The sequence below is a fragment of the Aythya ferina genome (assembly GCF_964211825.1).
Source record: "Aythya ferina genome assembly, chromosome: 4".
NCBI lineage: Eukaryota > Metazoa > Chordata > Aves > Anseriformes > Anatidae > Aythya > Aythya ferina.
Genome location: NC_140300.1, coordinates 60,378,100 through 60,396,507, shown reverse-complemented (window position 1 = coordinate 60,396,507; position 18,408 = coordinate 60,378,100). Strand labels below are relative to the sequence as shown.

General features: G+C 40.0%; 1 protein-coding gene across 2 annotated transcripts in view; it reads right to left on the bottom strand.

The window, feature by feature from the left end:
* Window positions 1–17,316, bottom strand: part of SGCZ (sarcoglycan zeta) — a 449,004-nt gene extending 431,688 nt beyond the window's left edge. For both annotated transcript variants that reach the window (XM_084518527.1, XM_084518524.1), the window contains exon 1: window positions 17,102–17,316. In XM_084518527.1, coding sequence (XP_084374653.1) covers window positions 17,102–17,140 — 39 coding nt within the window. In that variant the 5' untranslated portion in view covers window positions 17,141–17,316. The remainder of the gene's footprint in view (window positions 1–17,101) is intronic.
* Window positions 17,317–18,408: the final 1,092 nt, after the last annotated feature.

The following is an 18,408-nucleotide window of genomic DNA, read 5'->3' as shown; positions in this document are numbered from 1 at the left end:
GCTGAAGTTACCCTGCATTCTATCAAGTCTCTCTCTTTTTGTTGTTTGTTTATTAAATTAAATAGGCCAAGCTTATTCAGACTTTCACTGGGGGGTATTTTTCAAGCTACTTGAGGAGTTAGAAGAAATGTTTTATGTTATTTAAAACCACAAAAACAGCCACAGAAGATCAGACCAATAATGAGTCATCAGAGTAGTGTGCTCAGAGACACCATATACATGTATTCAGTGGTATTTTCTGCAATTTACGTTTCTGGAGAAGTGGCACTAATTACATATATCTTCTCTTTTATTCAGTTACTGTTCTTGTTTTTTTTTTTATACTGCAATTGTTTTAAGAATGTTTGGTGAAGGACCACATCAAAAGGAATTCAAATGGGCACATTTGAGATCACTGAGTGCTACCTCAGGTTGCCTTACCCAGCCCTGCACTTCACCAGACAAAGTGACCTTGAATGGCAAGATTCCATGTGTTATCGCTCTTCTCTGAACCACCTTCTGCTTTCCAAAAGCCTTCTCAAGAAGCCTTGGGATATCAAGGTTCCCTTCTACTGTACATCTAGATGAAATCATTCAACTCTCTGTTGAGGAAGTGTGGGTAGAGCTGATTGGGCCTGGGAAGCATTTCAAGTACTGTTAATTTCTCTTGAAATATATGGAAGATGAAAACTTCGTGATACATTAGCATGGAATAAAAGATGAATTTGCACATGGTTAGAAATACTTAGACTACTAATGATGTTGCTGTCATCCAACAGTATAGCTATTACAGAGCTGTACAAAAACTTTCATACAATATGCCAGCACAATTATTTGGACAAGGATGCATTACAATGCATAAATGATCTTTTTACATGTGAATAAAGATTTAGAGCTGTCTAGATTGTTTGGTTACAACGTGGCTAAAATATAATTATATCACTTCCAGAAAGATTCCTATTGTGTTTCCCATAACTATGTGAGACATTTTCAATGCTTCATATGGCATCTGCATGTAGAGCACTCCTAAATATACCATACTATATGTGGTATAATTCTCACACACAGATAGTGTATGTATCACAGGCATGAATGCATTCACTTGCTGAATCAGAGTGCTTGTTTTTCTTGCTGAAAACCAGGGGGAGGGGAGGGGAACAAAGACATAAAATCTCTGTTCTTTGTATTAGAAACTGTAAGTTACTCAGCGCAAACAAAGGAAGATTATTTTTGATGACATGGCGGCAAAATCTGCCCCTTATTCTTATGACTAACCTCCACAGGCTTCCATCTCCTACAAGTACTGACTAGCTGTAAAATATAAGCCAATGCTTGATTTTCTGCTTTGAAGCTGAGTTGAAGCTTGATCTTTTGAGTTGAAGACAGTAGCAGAGGAGACTACTTCATATATATCAATTCCCAATGACCTTGTTAAGAAGACTCAGCCACCTCCAAGCGGAGAGGAAAGATGCTTCAAGGTGAGCATTACAGGTGCCAGAGAGAGGCAACTGGGACTGCCTTTCTTTATAGATATAGAGGGAAGACAATACTGCCCAAGACCTCACTGTATTTTCACCAGAGCAGCTTTTATAACATGAAAGGGAAGGGTCTCAGAGTCTAAGCTGGATGAAGAGATGGGGTGGGATTGCTGCAGCAGAGCCACAGCTGCCCTCCAACATCTTCCCTTAAGTGTCGGACAGTCCGCCCCTGGCACTGCTGCTGATCAGGAGATGGGTGGGAAACTCTGCCTCTTCAGGAAAAAGCATTCAATCAAAAGATCCTCACAGTGATTAATTGCTACAGCAGTTACAGAAACCTGAAGTGTCCTTGCCCATTATTGTGGAGACCTTCAAATTTTGAAGCCTTTTTTTTGAATTTTTTTTTTCAAATTTTGAAGTCTTTGTTGTTACACTTGGCTACAGAATGCCCATTATCATGCACATGCACACAGCTACAGTAATTAGACCCACACACTGCCCTGCTTCTACATGTTGATTGAACTTCCGCTGTGGTTAATGAGGGTGTGCAGTAAAGAAAGTAACTAGACAGCAACAAGGTCAGCAAGCACAAATCTGTTGTCTCACCACACATGACAGGAAATTTTGTCCCACCTACTGTGTGAATATTTCTTCTATTGTAATCATGTTACAGTGTAGGGCTCATATTTTCAAGTCATGAAAAATAATTTTAATTTAAAAATGTCAACAAAATTTTCCACATTTTACTGAAATTAATGAAATTACTCTGATGAGAGCTTGTAAAATCAAATGCAAACCAACAGACTAACTTTACAATAAAATACTTTTTAAAGTACTGCTGTCAAAAAGAATTTTTAAAACTCTAAAACTAAGAAAAAATATATATACATGCCTATAAAAATTGTACACATATATGTCTCCATATGTCTCCATACTTCCTCGTAAGGGGGTGTCAAGAGGCAGGAGACCTTTTCTCCATTAACACCAGTGACAGGACCCGCGGGAACGGGGTTAAGATGAGGCAGGGGAAATTTAGGCTTGACATCAGGAGGGGGTTCTTCACAGAGAGGGTGGTTGCACACTGGAACAGGCTCCCCAGGGAAGTGGTCACTGCACCGAGCCTGTCTGAATTTAAGAAGAGATTGGACTGTGCACTTAGTCACATGGTCTGAACTTTTGGGTAGACCTGTGCGGTGTCAAGAGTTGGACTTGATGATCCTTAAGGGTCCCTTCCAACTCAGGATATTCTATGATTCTATGATATGTACATAAATACACTTTTTAATACATGTACTACTTCAAAAAAGGTTGAGGAATTGCACTGATGAAAGAGCAGGATTCAAAGAGAAAGATGGCTTTGGCTCAGCCATTGTAGTATAGGTTATGAGCAAACTGGCCAGCAAAAATCTTTTTCTTAGAGGGGGTGTTTTTCAGAAAACTAATGAAAGGCCAAAAAACTAACTCAGAAGTAAGGTAAAATGGTAAAATGGAAAATAAATAGAATCTAAGATCTTATATTGTGCTTACTATTTTCAGTTCTCTTTATCTATATCAGCTGTAAGCTGTTGAAAGAGTCATTTTCTGCTTATGTGTTTGTAAAACAGAACATGATCTTCCCTTCTGATTGTGCAGATAAAACAGATGTTTCATGCAGATCTTGCTGTCTATTGAGAGGATAGGAAGCAAAAGTCCTTCCCAGAAGCAAATGTTAAATGTCCTAAAAATGTGTTGCAATGTATTAGCTTTTACGTCAATTTATGTGCAAAGTCTCAATGATGCAGGGACCCAGGCAGAAAACAGGCAAGGCTGACTCTAAGTCTTAGATGCACCTTAGACCTCTAAGGTGCATCTCTTTACCATGGCCTTGTTTGCAGCAGAGACAAGACCCATGTGATGGTCACTTCAGGTACATCTGCTTCTTCCATACTGTTTCTTCAGGGAGAGGTATAGGTAGCATGTGTACATCCCACACATGGAAGAACTGGATGAAGCCTTAGAATTGATACATTGTGAAGATAATATTTTGCCATCAGCTATTTTTCTTCGCTGATATTTTGCTGCAGTATTAATAACTGGACCCAGCTGGTAGTAGACTTTCAAAATGACTGTTCAGAAAAGTTTTGAGAGCATGCCCTCAATAAAACTACAACTTGCTTGAATTCGTTATGTAGTAAATGACACCTAAAATCAGATTTGTTGTACTGCTTTCAAAGAGTCAATGGGTAACTATATTATTGTCCATAAATCTTATTCTTCCACATGACTCAAAAGGTACAGACCTATTTTCTTCCTGAAGCTAACAGTCAAAGCAGATGACTAGAAACCAATACTAAATTCTTAATTTACCTCAATGACCATGAACAGAAATACCTTTTCTACCAGCCTATGTGGACATTTACTCACATAATAAATCTGATCATAGCATATTCAGACCAAATGTGCAAGCAAAAATGCCAAATGAAAGCAGGTTCCTACTTACATTTACACTGTTTGGATTCCAAACAAACATGCACACACAAAATATACTTGGGGCTTGTACTGGTTAATTTTTTAGAAAGACGTTAAAAGAATGTCTTTTTTAAAAGAAGTTAAATTCCACAGATTTATTTCTTCACACAGTCTTGACAAAGTTGTTGGCACTTGATCAGAAATGTCCATTTACTCATGATCCAGTCAGTATAATATTTCCAAGAGCATTGAGCTGGTTTTACTGACATCTTTGTATTTTCCTTTCTGCTTTGCCCTTAACCACTTTAAATGTTACAGACTATCAATTCTGATAATGCAAAATGTAAAAATGGGAAAATGGGCCCACCTTCTAACCTCTCTGGCCATAGTCAATGTACATCAGCTGAGCTGACATTTGCATTTTCATCTCATCAACATACCTCCATCACCAGATATATCCTAGTGAGAGAGATGTTTAATACTAGGATGGGAATAGCAATATTTTGAGTGTAACATTATTCATACGTGCCTTGTCTTTCCCCAAGAAACTCTTTTTCTACCCATTGACCAGCAACAAGCAGTCCCATATCTATGAAAAAATATTTGTGCCAACATTCTTTGATAAGGGAACAATAGAATTCAAGATCTCACAGGTTACAAAGAAAAAGCAAGGCTATAATGTATGCAAACAGCATCCCTTGATGCATATTTTTAGGTGTATACTGATTGACTTGTCTCAGTGTTTAAAATTAAGTTGCCTTTAGGCAGTCAGGTCTCTTTCAAGAGCTACTGATGATGATATTATTAACCTTTGGTATTGAAATTCTGTTAGTAGTACCTGATTTACTCTGGTAAACAGCATTGCCATCTCTTTCTTAGCCCTGGCCTGTAAAAATGTACAGCTATATGTTTTGTTTATGATTTTTTTTTTATTTTATTTTTTTTCAGGAGAAGGTACAAATAAAAGCAAACTACTCATCAGACTTATCCTGATACAGACTGTGCATGAGGGATGCATTACAATTTTACCTTCTTTTAAAAGGTGTATTTTTTAAATGTATATTTTTTTTGAGAAAAAAAAAAAAAAAAAAAAAAACTATATTAATTGGTTCTAGATAGAGTAAATTGAGCTGTCAGGTAATTCTCTCTCTACCTGCCTTCCCCTGATATATTCACAGAAGGCATTTTTTTAATTAAAAATAATAATAATAAAAATACAGGAATTGTGTCTTTCATCAGGTTTAATTGTGATACAGCTTGTACCAATATAAGATAAGAATTAATTTTAATGAAGTGTAAAAATGACCACAAAGACATCAGTATTCAATCCAATTCAACTTTTGGATACAGGCACCTCTCAGTTCACTGGGAGATGACCTGCCAAATCCCATGTATTCTGGCTGAGGGCTCCAGCTCAGAAAGTCAATAAGCAGGATTTCTTTGCCATGTAGGAGTACAGCATTTCCTTCTCTTCATTCAAATCACATTTTTGTAACTACTTCTGAGCAGATGTTTAGGACACAAACCTTATCAATGCTACAATAGGGAGCTACAATCCCAGTTCTAGAAAGGTGTGCTCTTGTGTACTCACTGCTGACAAAGTATTTTACAGGAACACATTTGACTTTTTACAAGTTTCCTACCATAGCAAACTTTATTCCTGCTGACAGCAGAAGTAATTGTTACGTGCAAAATAAAAATTCATCATTTAAAATTGTTAACTCTGTTTTCTGGCTTCATTTTTGTGCTGAATTACATTTAAATCTGTTCCAGATAAAGTGTTGCTCAAATTACGACTCTTTCTGTTACTGGTGTAAAAATATATATAGGTAAACAGGTAAGGGAAACCAGGCTTTTACCTGATGTAGAAATAGATATTTAAGTTATTAGTGTAGAATAATATTCTTTTCATTGTGGAAATTCCGTAAGAAAAAAAAAAAAGTCAATTTTAGACCTCTTTATTTAAACCAGACATATAGGAATAACAATTAAAAAAATAAAATATAAAAAAAAAAAAAAAAAAGGAAAAAAAAACCACCATCTTAACCTTCTACAGCAAGTGGACAATTTATGTAAATGTACCAACCATTTACCTTTATGCCATGATCCTTGGGCCAAATTATGGAATAATGTGGCTAGTGACAATTCACAATTTATATACACTCTGAAAAAACATTATATGCAGAAGAAGCAGTTAACACTGTGATTTCCCAGTTCTGCTTTGTGAGTGATGATCCAATTTTAGATGCTCCAGCTACTCACCGCCTACTGCCAGCTCTTGAACAGAACTTGCTACTGCTAATTCAGTTGCACTCAAGTTTGGGCCTTGATTTAAAAGTGACCCTAAAATTAAAATTTCCAGCACCTTATCACTGCTAGAAAAGTTAAGTTTAATCTGCGTAACTTGCGGTGGATCAGATAAGAGAGAGGGAAAAACATGGAACTGTATTGCACTGACTTGGGTAAGACACGGAAGGCTCATTTAGCTCATGTTTTTCTCTTGGCTTCTTCTAGTGGACTAGCATTCCTGTCATCTTCTAATCTTCCTTTCTTTTCCATGACATTGACTTTATCTGGGGCAAGTCATGTGAAGATGTAGGAAATGTTTGCATACTAACGTTATAGAATATTTTGGCATTGTGATAAATTATTAAAATATCTGTAGTTTAAAATGTAAATGCATTCTCATGCATATACACAATCAAAGATATGATGCCATAAAATTGCAATTAAATTGTGATTTTAAAGAAAAAGCACAGCATCATCATGAGACAAATGTAAGTCTATTTATTTTCTTGTTTTTAAGAGCGGACTTAGATTGTCTTCTCCACAGATGGTAACAAGGTTAATACTTGTAATCACTAGTCTCTACTACCACTATTAGCTTTTTATTAAAGAGAGGGGTATCAAACAGGTTATCTGACAATATAAGAAGCAGAACTGTACACCTGTTCCACAGAAGAGGACAGGTTTTCCCTGAGATAATATCCAGTGAAAGCAAGGAGAAATGGATGCCAACCACAGATTTAGGGGAAATCCACAGTGCCCAGAAGTGCAAGTTTCAGTCTTATACTTAGATCAGAAAGCAATAAAGCACATTCCATACTAGTTTGGGAGTAATATTCCACTGCGACAGTAAGATATTATCTTTAACACCACCCAACACAGACTTGACAATACCAACATCAGTTGCTTTCACAGGTTCTCTTATTTTTCTCCTTTCATCACCTCCTACACCAAAACAAATGTCCACAGACGTGTTTCCTACAAATTTTCTGAGTAGTCATTTGAGTTTTCTAGTGCTTAGAGAAATAAATTTAATCCAATATTTCCTCATGTGTGTTTACATATTGCACATACTACACACATTGTGTACTGAGTGGTAATATTAGCACGAAACACTTGGTTTACCTGATTTTTTAAAAAATTACAAAACAGAGCATTAAATCTGTGAATAATTAAGATATCCTAGTGATGCATCAGCATGAATAATAGTGCAGACAGCTGTATAACCATTTTGAATCAGTTTGCCACAAGCTCAGCACATGATCACTATGCTATCATTTGTTATTGTACCACTCAGCTTTCCCTTTCCACTTGAAATCTTTACATTCCACTTGGCTATTTTAAAACTGCGTTGGCAAGCTATGTATGTCTGTTGCAAAATAATAGCTTTGTAGTCTGATGCAGCAGCCTGTGCCCAAAACCGAAATGAATTTTACTCAATATAATCTATAATTCTTGACATATCAGGTGCTAGGCTTCAGTACAGTGCTCCTCAGCATTCCCTCTTTGCCCCGTTCATCATGCTTCAGTTTGCTGCCTACTAGATACATTCATTCATTAATCATGGCTTAGAAAATTCTAAGTTTAATAGGACAGACAGCACTTTGGCATAGGGTGCCTTCTGCTTTATGACTGTCAGCAGTATGATGGAGATTTTATCATGGGTAACAGAGACACTACTCACATACCCATAATTTTATTAAGCAATAGCGCAAGTGGTCTCAGTAGACTGAGTAGATCACATATTTACATGAACAGTGAATATTATCTACCTCATCTAAATTAATGCTGAATGAAATAGGGAGCTTAACTAGGTAGAGGTCTGCTCTGGGCAAATAGATCATTTTCCAATCACATAGTCACTTGCACCTAATAATGAGTTGGGGGAGGCGTATGAAGAAAGGTATGAGATCAATTCTAAAGATAGTATCTAGCTCCCCTGAAAGCAAGATATCTTAAAAAAAAAAAAAAAAAAAAAAAAAAAAAAAAAAAAAAGAGAGAGAGAGAGAAAGAGAGACAGAGAGACAGACTCTGTCAGTGTTAGTACTGGGGAAACACTGACTAACTTGTTGTTAGCCTCTGAAGAATGATATTCTTTTGCCAATTTTTTCAGGAAAATCTAATAAAATATTGATGAAATGGGTAATAATTTTCCCTGAATGAAGATTAAGTGGAAACACGAGTCTACATGATAGAGAGCTTCTGCATTCATCTCATGTCTGCCTAACTGCAGAAGTCATTGGGAAAAGGCATGTAGCATATATTTCTAAACTGGAGTCTATCTGAAATAGTAATGTCAACTTGTAAGCCCTACAGGAAGTGACAGTCAGTACCAGCTTGTTGCTGCATATTTTTGCAACCACCTATGAAGTCTGACACAGCTAGGAAGTCTTGAGGTAGGATCGAAACCTGTAGTTTCAGAAGAAGTAAAACGGAAGATAATTAATACAAATATTTACATAACAGGTACTGTATTTGAAGGCATAACAATGCACCAGCCTGCGTGCTTGTAACTGTCCAAACCTCCAATGCAAACTGAGTTTTTGACATAGAGTATAATGTTAGAACTAAGGGTGGTGCCTCAGGTTCTCTACAAACTGGAGTAATTCAGTTGAGTGATTTCTACAGAGTACTTGCCATCTGTTGGTGATGACTCAAGCAAAACAAAGCACAGATGGATCTTAGTCCTTTATTATTTTTTTTTTTCTTGAACTCTTCTAAACTTCAGTGGTGATCAGGATGTTTTTCATCTTGGAGGAGTGTATTTTTATAGTGAGTGGCTCCTAGTTTGCAATTATTCACAGCTAATTTTCAAACTACTGAAAGCAATAAATAATGCCATGAGTTTCAGCTTGAGGACAAGTAGTCTTCTTGGAAAAACTTCCAGTCTCTGTAATGCATTCTGAAATGCACTCTGCTGTTTATTGGGGCATAGATCACTCAACTTCTTTCCTCACACATATATTACCTGGTGAATGGGATTTACAACAGCCAGCCTGCTCTGCAGGGAGACTCCTGAATTAGCCAAGACAAATTACCACTAATAAAAAAAGATGCTTACAGAAATTTTACATATTTCCTGAAACCGTACAGCCTTGACGGGAGTCTCTCTATTAGACTGTGATTCACATTCTTAAATGCTCTACTGATGCCCAAGCAATCACTTTGAGTACAGAAAACTGGCTTTTCTTCAAAATTGAAACAAACCTCTCAGTTGTGGTACAATCACCTTTTATTGTTAAAAATGTAAGTAGCTTAAGATAATAGCAAAAACTCTTTCCCTTTAAAGGGAAGATGTGGGCAGTTTACCTTGCCTGGCCATTTATCAAGTGAATGCCAAGGTCTGCTATTGTGTGTTGAACTCATCTTGTAATGAATCCATAATTTGAATACTAGATCACAGTCCTTTGGAGAAATCAACATATCTGAAAGATGAGTCTCAATGCCCCTAAGCAGGACAGGTCATAAGATGCTCCTCTTCTCTCAGTCTGTCTGGGACAAAAAAATGGTAGTCCTTAGAGATGTGGCTAAGAAGCATTACTATGGAAGACTGAGGAACATGCAGAATGTCGTTGCCTGGTGGTGAAGTGTTGTGGGTTTTTTTGAGGACTGTTCTCCAGAATTGAGCCTCTGTAGTAGTGCAGGTACCTTTCTTGTAGCACCTCCTAAATGAAATGATGATCTTTCCTGGACTTCAAGCTAATAATGAGGCTGTTGATGGATTGACTTCTCCCTAAGCTACAAACAAAGCTTAGTTACAGCCAAACAGCATTTATGTCAGATCCACAAGTGCAAAAAAGACAGAGTGGAGATAGGGTACCCAGCCAGGACCCCCTCCCAGGATACAGTTATGCAAACTGGATGTGTGATGCTTAGGTACACTTCTGAGTTCAAATTTAATACCCTTTTCAACATAGGGCTTTGAATTGAATGTGACTTTAAGCTCAGATTCTGAGGCTCAGTTCAGCTGGTTCTCTTCTTCCTTTAACTCCTGAAATTTTAAATTACCTTTCAACTTCTGTCATCTCTATGGATCTACGTACAGAAACATATCAGGTTATAAAGCTGCAAAGGCCTTACTGATACTTTTTACTTTTAGTTTTGACTGTTTCATGTATGTTGGTGATCTGTTAAATTAAATTCTAAGTTGAGCAAACACAAAACACTCCTCTAACACAGTTAATTTACTTGTCTTCAACTAGTTAATGGGCAGTGCTGTTCATTGAGTGCTTTGTGCACATGGACTAACTTTAACTAGACATAATATAATTTAGTATTACTAAATAACCTCATATGGACAAAATGCTACCTGTAATTTCAGTGGTTTATGGCTTTTTTTTTTCCTTAGCTACAAGTCCTGGCATACCAAAACATATTTTTGTAGTAATTAGTCAGATAATTTTGCTACCTTGAGTTAAATTGATTTTCCATAAAGGTTTTCCTGAATTTAAACCTATAATGATTTTAAAAAGCTGTTGTCCTATGTACCTACTGAACTGGGGTAATCACATCGCTTGTGTTAAATACAAAGGGTGGGGCTTTTTCCCCTTTCTTGAATACAACTCAAAATTTCCTATGAAAAACTTTGAGTAGGAAAAGACCTACATAAACGAGAAGCAGAAGCATTATGAACACTGAAATTACAGAAAGTAATAAAAATATTTAAGTAGATCTGGTTCAGCAACCTACACTTTCTACCCTGATACAGATGATAAAGCCTAAAAAGCCATATGCAGAATCCATGATGCTGTAAATATACGTTTTTCTACTCAGGATTGTGGCATAAGAAGCAATGCATTTAGAACATACATGTTCAAAATAATTTCTATATGTTTATTAAAAGTATACAATTACCTTCTCACAAGCTGGAAAGGAAGCAATTTTTCACTTTACCTCGGTTCTAATTTGTCTGTTTAAGAATTGTAGGAACAAGAAGGTAGAACCTATAAATTCTGGACCATGCTGCCCAGATGAACTGAAGAGAGATGATAAAACATAGAAATACGGCTAAAGGTCAGGTTTTCATTCCTGAGGCATTTTACTGCTTGTGGCACTGATTCACTGATTTTGAGATGTATCACTGCTATGCTGCTGCTGATGTAACTACACTGATTTCACAAAGCACTGCTAATTTAAAATTGAAGAAAGACACTCCATCCTTATGTAGCACTTTTCAAGCAGAGCAAATATACAGGAGTTAAATCACACAACCCTCCTCAATATATTATCTAGAGGTGTAAAAGGGAGGTATGGTCATAACAGTATATTTTATTAAAGGTGTTGAGCACCACAAGCTTTCTATGACTTTCTCAGTATGCCCATAAATCTGGCCTTGTGTGATGTAGTAATACTGCTAATCTGGCCTTGTGTGGCTGCAGTAACACTGCTAACTGAGAATAAATTTTATACCTCTCACTGTTGTGGCTTAGCCAACAGGCATTGAAGGAACAAAACCCAGTGCTCGCATACAGCAAGCTCAAGACATCCTTTTTCACAGAGAATGGTTTTGTTGTGGAACGAGTTAAAATGCAATGTCTTAGAATTAGCAAAGGATCTGATGGCTTAGTAGATAGCAGTTCAAGAAGGAAGATGAACATCTAAGTAATTCTCACTTCTCAGTGACATTTTATACAGCTTCAGCCTAATGTACAGCAGAACATTTGTTTTCTGTAAGCTCTTAAAATGTAGAGTGTTTCAAAATAAAGACAGTGGTGTAACTTGTAAGCCACATTCTATGTGCTCTTTGGTTGGTTGGTTGGGTTTTGAAATAAAAACATAAGAAAATGACACTGATTTCTCTATGAAGAGGCCCCTACAACTTCCACGTTAAACTGAGGAAAGAGTCATTTTTGTTTGTTATTTGCATCCTTATTTTTGTCCTTTGTAATGATGGATCTTTCGAGGAAGTAGAAACTACTATGTTGGACATGGATTTACAAAGTTTACATAAAATAATGCGAGGTGAAATGATTTCATAGGAAAAGTCACCTATGATGTTTTTGCCATAAAACTTAAAACATAATCTTGCTCATGACCTATTCAGGAAATTGGGAAGGCAATATCCAAAAGATTAAAAGACATACCAAAAAAGCATGACTGTGACTCCCAAATACATTTTTACATCAGTAAATTAGATTATCTTTGAAAGGCTCTAGTGTAAGGCATATGTTCTTCTCAAAGTCTTAAATTCAGATCTATAGAATCAATCCACTTTGCAGCAGTATCACACACTAACCTCTTCCATTTCAGGAAGAAAAATAGTGTTGCTAAGGTTTATGTAAATCTCTCACATCTATTCTTTAAAGTACAGAATACAGTGGCAGAGAAAAACACAATATTTATCCCAAAAGCCATGGAGAACAAGAAGATAGAGTGCTTTTTTCCTTTTAACCAAGCCTTCAGTTTTTGATGTATTTTCCGTTTAAAGAGTTTTGAGCATAGCACAGCTGTAATGTACAATGTCAAAAAGCTCAGCTACAGGTTAGTACAGTTTTCTAGTAGTGATAGCATGGGAATGATTTCTAAAAGTGTATACTGAGATCACTGCTGTTGTCTTGACCTTTTTTCTATGTCTGCTGAACAACTATATCTTATGCATAGAATTCTTTCCAGCCTCCTGGATTTCACATCTAGTTTTCATACATACTGGGAGACTGAGAGGAAATCCTGCAATAGGAACACAGAGAATTTGCAAGTATATTGCTTTAAAACCTTTTCAGCTTGACCTTTCATGAAGAATAGTTTAAAGATTGAATTTTCTGGTTGTGAATGCAAAGGTTAATTGTCTTTACTGAATATTATTGATAGGCCCCTAGTAAACGATGATGATTTCTTGCAGGGACATAGGTAGAGAAAGGTGGGATAGAGTAGGTTTTGCATTAATAAGACAAATGCCTTAGTATCCACACAGAGATGTCAGTGTCCCAAGCAGAGACATAAATAAATGAAGTAGACTATGCTAAGAATATGATTGTTATAGAGTACTATACTTCTCATTATGGAATGACTAACTTAAAACAGAAATATAACCACCTACCCAGGCTTATCAGAAGTCCTCCCACACCACATCAAGCCCATGAGTTTCTCTGTCTCCCTCTTTAAAACAGATTAAAAAAAAATAAATTACAGAATTCTTCCAATTACTAATCTCTTGTTTGATTTAAACAGTGAAGCAATTTACAACCCTGTTATGTTTAAGACCACAAAGCTATTGAATAATCTCTTGTTTAAATTCTCATGGTTTTCTTGTTTGAATTTCTTTATGAAATATTTCATAAATCACATAAATTATCTATCATTGTAAAACCTCATCTGTGGACAGTTTCATGCAGAACTTAAGTAAGCAGTTTTAATTCACTAAGAAAAATAAAACTGGAAAAAGGCTATGAACGTTCTCTCAAAATTAATAAAGAAATTTAGATAATTTGTTACACAATGATTCAGAAATCATGTACAGTATTAAAAGTTATTTGCATATTGAAAGTAATAATTTTCAGACACTTAAACATACTATTAAAAATAACATCTTGGGAGTGTAATGATGGTTTTCTCTATATGATAGTTTTCATTCCATCCTAAGAATCCCACTGTTATACATTCAACTACAAATGAACTTTCCTTCAAAAAAGTATCAGAGTGCTTTATAGACTACAGGAAATACTGTCTGCTACTAAGACATACTGTCTGCTACTATCTAATACCACGCTGAAATTGTGGTTGCAAAACAAACATAAGATAAATAGTCAAGAAATATGCTAAAGGAGTTCTAAGTTGAACAATGACTGGACAAACACAAAGAACAAAATCTCCAATGACTTATTCAGCATCAATGAAAATCATACATCAACAGTGGACCAGCAAACACAAAGGCCTCTCCACTTTCCTTGGCAAAACAAACTCGAGACAATTTCAGGAAATTAAATATAAATGCATTAAGGAAAAAAAAAATGAATATATTAAACACAAGTTTGTAAGTTAATTTGTAAAAATTATACACATCTACAAACTACAAAGCTCTATGAAACACATAATATGCAGCCATACAGTTTCAAGTATGTTCAAAATGTAGGCATAGGTAATCACACATAATTTCAGTGAGAGAAAGTACTTGACAACACTACACCTAAGACAGTCCAGCTATGCAATAATTATTTAGTCTCTTTTCAATCCTCCTCCTTTAGAACAAAAGCCCTACAGGCTTGTGAATTAAAAAGTCAGAGGAAAGTTCATGTATGCATCTGAGAGAGCTGAGTCAGATCAAAGGAAAAGCAGAACAGCCCAAAAATCTCTATTACAGAAGTCTCTCTGTTCAGCACTGATCTGTTTCATCAGGAATTTGTGCATGGACTAGTAAGAGGAAACACACCTACCCTCATTAACAGGTGTTGGCACGCATGATGTTTGTTCAGTTTTTCACAAAATGACCTTTCAAAATGGTCAGACACTATTCAGTATTATATATAAATTCAGAATTCATTACAATCAGTGCAATAAATACACACATTTCAAATTGAAATTTAATACCTGATCCGAGACTTATAGAATCTTTATATATCAAATAATATATATTTCCAGTATCGGTATGATATACTATCATTAGAGCCAGCACTTTTGACTTGTAGGAGTAGCAGGGAAGTTATCGTTATTCTTTTTGATGCTTATTTGCATATAGGGAGGAAACCCAGTGTCACCAAGGACACTGTTTCCAACATTCTGGGTAAGTTTCACTGTGTCTCCCCAAAACCGTAGTTGACATTGATCATAGTGATCCTCTGCACAACATAATGTGGCAGAGACTGAGCTGGACACCTCAAGGACCCCAGGTACCCTCTAGCTGCATGCCACAAGTCCCTCTGGCCTGGCAGAGGGACTGCGTTGGCCTAAGGGGTAAGGAGCGGAGCTGTGAAATGACTGAAGTCATTTCAGACCTGAACCTAGCCAGAAACTGATGAAAGCTTTTCATAACTTAGAGCGGTGCTGGCACTGCTCTTTATTGTGCCCAAGTGCCGCAGGGTCACCTGATGGGAACTGCTGTAGCTCCCAGGAGCTTTGCGCCCCTCTTTTTCCTGCGGGTGGGAAAGAAGCCGGCCGGTTCGCACTGCGGGAAAACCCAAAACCTCTAGCGTGAGATGCACAGGAGCTGTGCGTCACTGCTCCGCACGGAGAGCCCTGTTCGGGTGGGAAATTTCTTCAGGGTGCGCTTGGTGCCGGGCAGGGAGGCGCTGGGGTGCTGGCCGGCCCTGTGCCACCCCCTGCTGGCCACACGCCCCCCGGCAGCTCTGGTGCCACCGTGCGGCACCCTGCTCGTGGTGGGCACCGCTCGCCAGCAGCCACGGCGCGATGCAAACGCTTGGGAGAGACAGGAAAAGCCTTGTGCCACAGTGGCTTGCCCAAGAAAGTTGCCAAGATTCCAACAGCAGCTACAGCAATGCCTCCCTTTAGAGCTCTCCTCAAAAATTAAAAATAAAATTAAGAAAAAAAGTGCTGATGCCTAGGAGTAGTACCACTTCCCGGCTATGCTGCTGCTTCATTCAAGGTCGCATAGGCTGTACACGTTAGTCTTAATTGCAACGCAGATGACTGCGAGATTAATGGAAGCAAGCCCCTTCCCCTGCAGCAGCTCTGCTCCCAGCGGGATGTGCATCTGGGTCCTTAAGGACAATTCCTACAACATGTCGTGTTCCCATGGCCATATTTTCTTTGACAAGCCTTTAAAAATAACCGGCTAAAACAAAACTTTCCCCCTTAATTGGAGGACCGAGCTCCCGCCGCACCCCCACCAGCCGCTCCCTGTGAATCCCGGCCCGGCTGAGCAGGGAGAGAGCACGGCACTACTGGAAGCGCTCCTCCTCATTTTACCCTTCTCTGTCCTGCACTTGGCACATCTACTGCCAAGCAGCTGTCCTCCTGGTGGGCATTTTCTTAGGGGATTTACAGCAAGACTTTGGGGATCGAGGGGCTCGGTCTGGTTGTTCATTTCTGTCCTACAGGCAGGTGGTACTCGAAGATGTGCCTCGCAGAAGGACAGGAGCCCGCGGCAGCCCCTCGGTGCTTCCCGGAGTTTCCCTTCCCGGGCGGAGAGCCCTGCTCGGAGCCGCGGGGATGCCCGAGGGTGTCCCGAGGAGGGTCCCCGCGAGCGCTGCCCCCCTCCCTGCCCTGTTAACCCCTGTCCGGACGGACACAGGGATTTGTCCTTACTATCACGACTGCCCTCTGAGCCCCAGCTCGGGGCTGAGGGGCTGACAGCAGGTGTGGGCAGGATCTCCATCACCGCAAAGGAGCATGCTCAGCGCTCTCAGGCATGCTCTTTCCGCGGGGAGGGAGTCGGAGCTGGGCCGGGCCGGGGAGGGGGATCCTCGCTCTGGCACCGTCCTAACGCAAAGTTTTATTACTCCGGCGGCCCCGGAGCCGGGGGTCGACCCGGCGCCCCCTACCCCGCACCCCTCAGCCCCTTCCTGGGCACGGGGAGGCGACCGGGGCGCTGTGCTGGGGGCGGGCGGAGCTGGGGGGTTCCCCTCGCTCCCGGCGGAGGAGGAGGAAGAGGAGATGCCCAGGCGAGGAAGGCTTCGGAGGCAACTTCTGCGGGGAATTCCGCAGGTCCTCCACCGCCTCCACCCAGGGCGAGCTTTCTGCTTCGCCTGGCGCTGATGCAACGCCGAGAGCACCCGGGAAGCACCACCACCATCATCATCACCACCATCACGACCATCAGCAGCATTAACACTATCACGACAATGCAAACAGCCGCGAAAAGGGGGGCGCCGTGCCGGGCTCCAGCAGCTGCCCTTCGGCGCTTCTCCCTCCCCCTTCCCCGGCTCCGCGCCCCCCGCCCGGGGCTGCGGGAGCTCCGCGCACCGGCAGCAGAAGCGCAGGGCGGGATCCAACCCAAATCCTCCCGGCCGCTCGCCTACCTTGAGCTCCTCCGCGTCCAGGTTTGCGGATCTGTCCATAGAGCGCAACTGAGCGGAGCGGTGCGGGAATCGGGGAAGTTGTGCCAAAAATAATAATGATTTTTTTAGAAAATAATAAATAAATATAAGATAAAGCGGGGGCAGAAAGGAGGGAGAGGGGGGATCTAGTCTCTCAGTTTCCAGCCTAAACTCAGCCTTGTCCTCCAAACCCCGGCGGCTCCCTTCAGTCTCATTCTCCGCGATCACGCCTCCACCGGTTAAAATAAATAAATAAATAAATAAATAAAATAATTCACTTTTTAAAAAAAAAAAAAAAAAAAACTCCCTTAAGGATTAAAGCGACAGGTGATCCTTCCCTGGTGAAAGAGCTTCGCGTCCTCTGGCAATGAAAGGAGGAGACAGCAAAAAAAAAAAAAAAATCCACTCAGTTTAAGATTATTTTTTTTTCCTCCTGCAATAAGCTCAGAAGCCGGCGAATCGCTGCATCCCGAGAAAAAATCCGGCTTCCCTGGACAGCATCATGCAGCAAATTTCAAGCAAATGTGTTCAAACTGAAGAGAAGAGTCTCTGATAAAAGCCGTTCTCCGTCATGCCTACTCGGGTAGCTAATTTAGCACCCTGCGAGCGCAAGACAGAGATGAACAATTTCGCTGGCGAGATAACAAAATCCCCCAAGTCCTGCATAGACTCCCAAATTGTTCTGCAGCTGAAGGTATTCTTTCAATAATACTAATTAAAATAATAATAATAAAGTCTGTAGGGGACAGTCTTCTTTGAAGGTTACGCTAAAAGAGTTGGGAGGAAAACAGGAGGTGGGTCTCTTGCAGAAGAGAAAGGAGAGAGAGAGCTTTCCCCCTTCTTTCCTGTTTTACTATCCTTCGCCGCCAGGTGACTGCCTTCCCTCCTCTCTCTCTCTCTCTCTCTCTCTCTCTCTCTCTCTCTCTCTCTCTCTCTCCCCGCGGCCAGCACGGGGGGGATTTCTCCGGCTCCCCCAAAGCAGCGCCTCCTCCCCCGGCCCCGGCTCTTAACGCCGGCAGCCGCCAGCGCCGCCCCGCCGCGGCCCCGGGGGCGGGCACGGCTCCCGCTCGCACCCCGCGGCCCCGGGATGCTCAAGCTGTCCCTGCAGCTCCCACCTCTGTAAGGAGCCTCGTGTAGAGCTCCCTGTGCGTGTACACCTCTCCCTATATTACACACAGATCTCATTGTTTATGGTGTATGTATATGTTATGCATTCGGGGACTCCACGAGTGTCTGACAACAAAGTGATGTGAAACTCCCTAGGCTGAGGTTGGGAGGTGTGTGGGTTT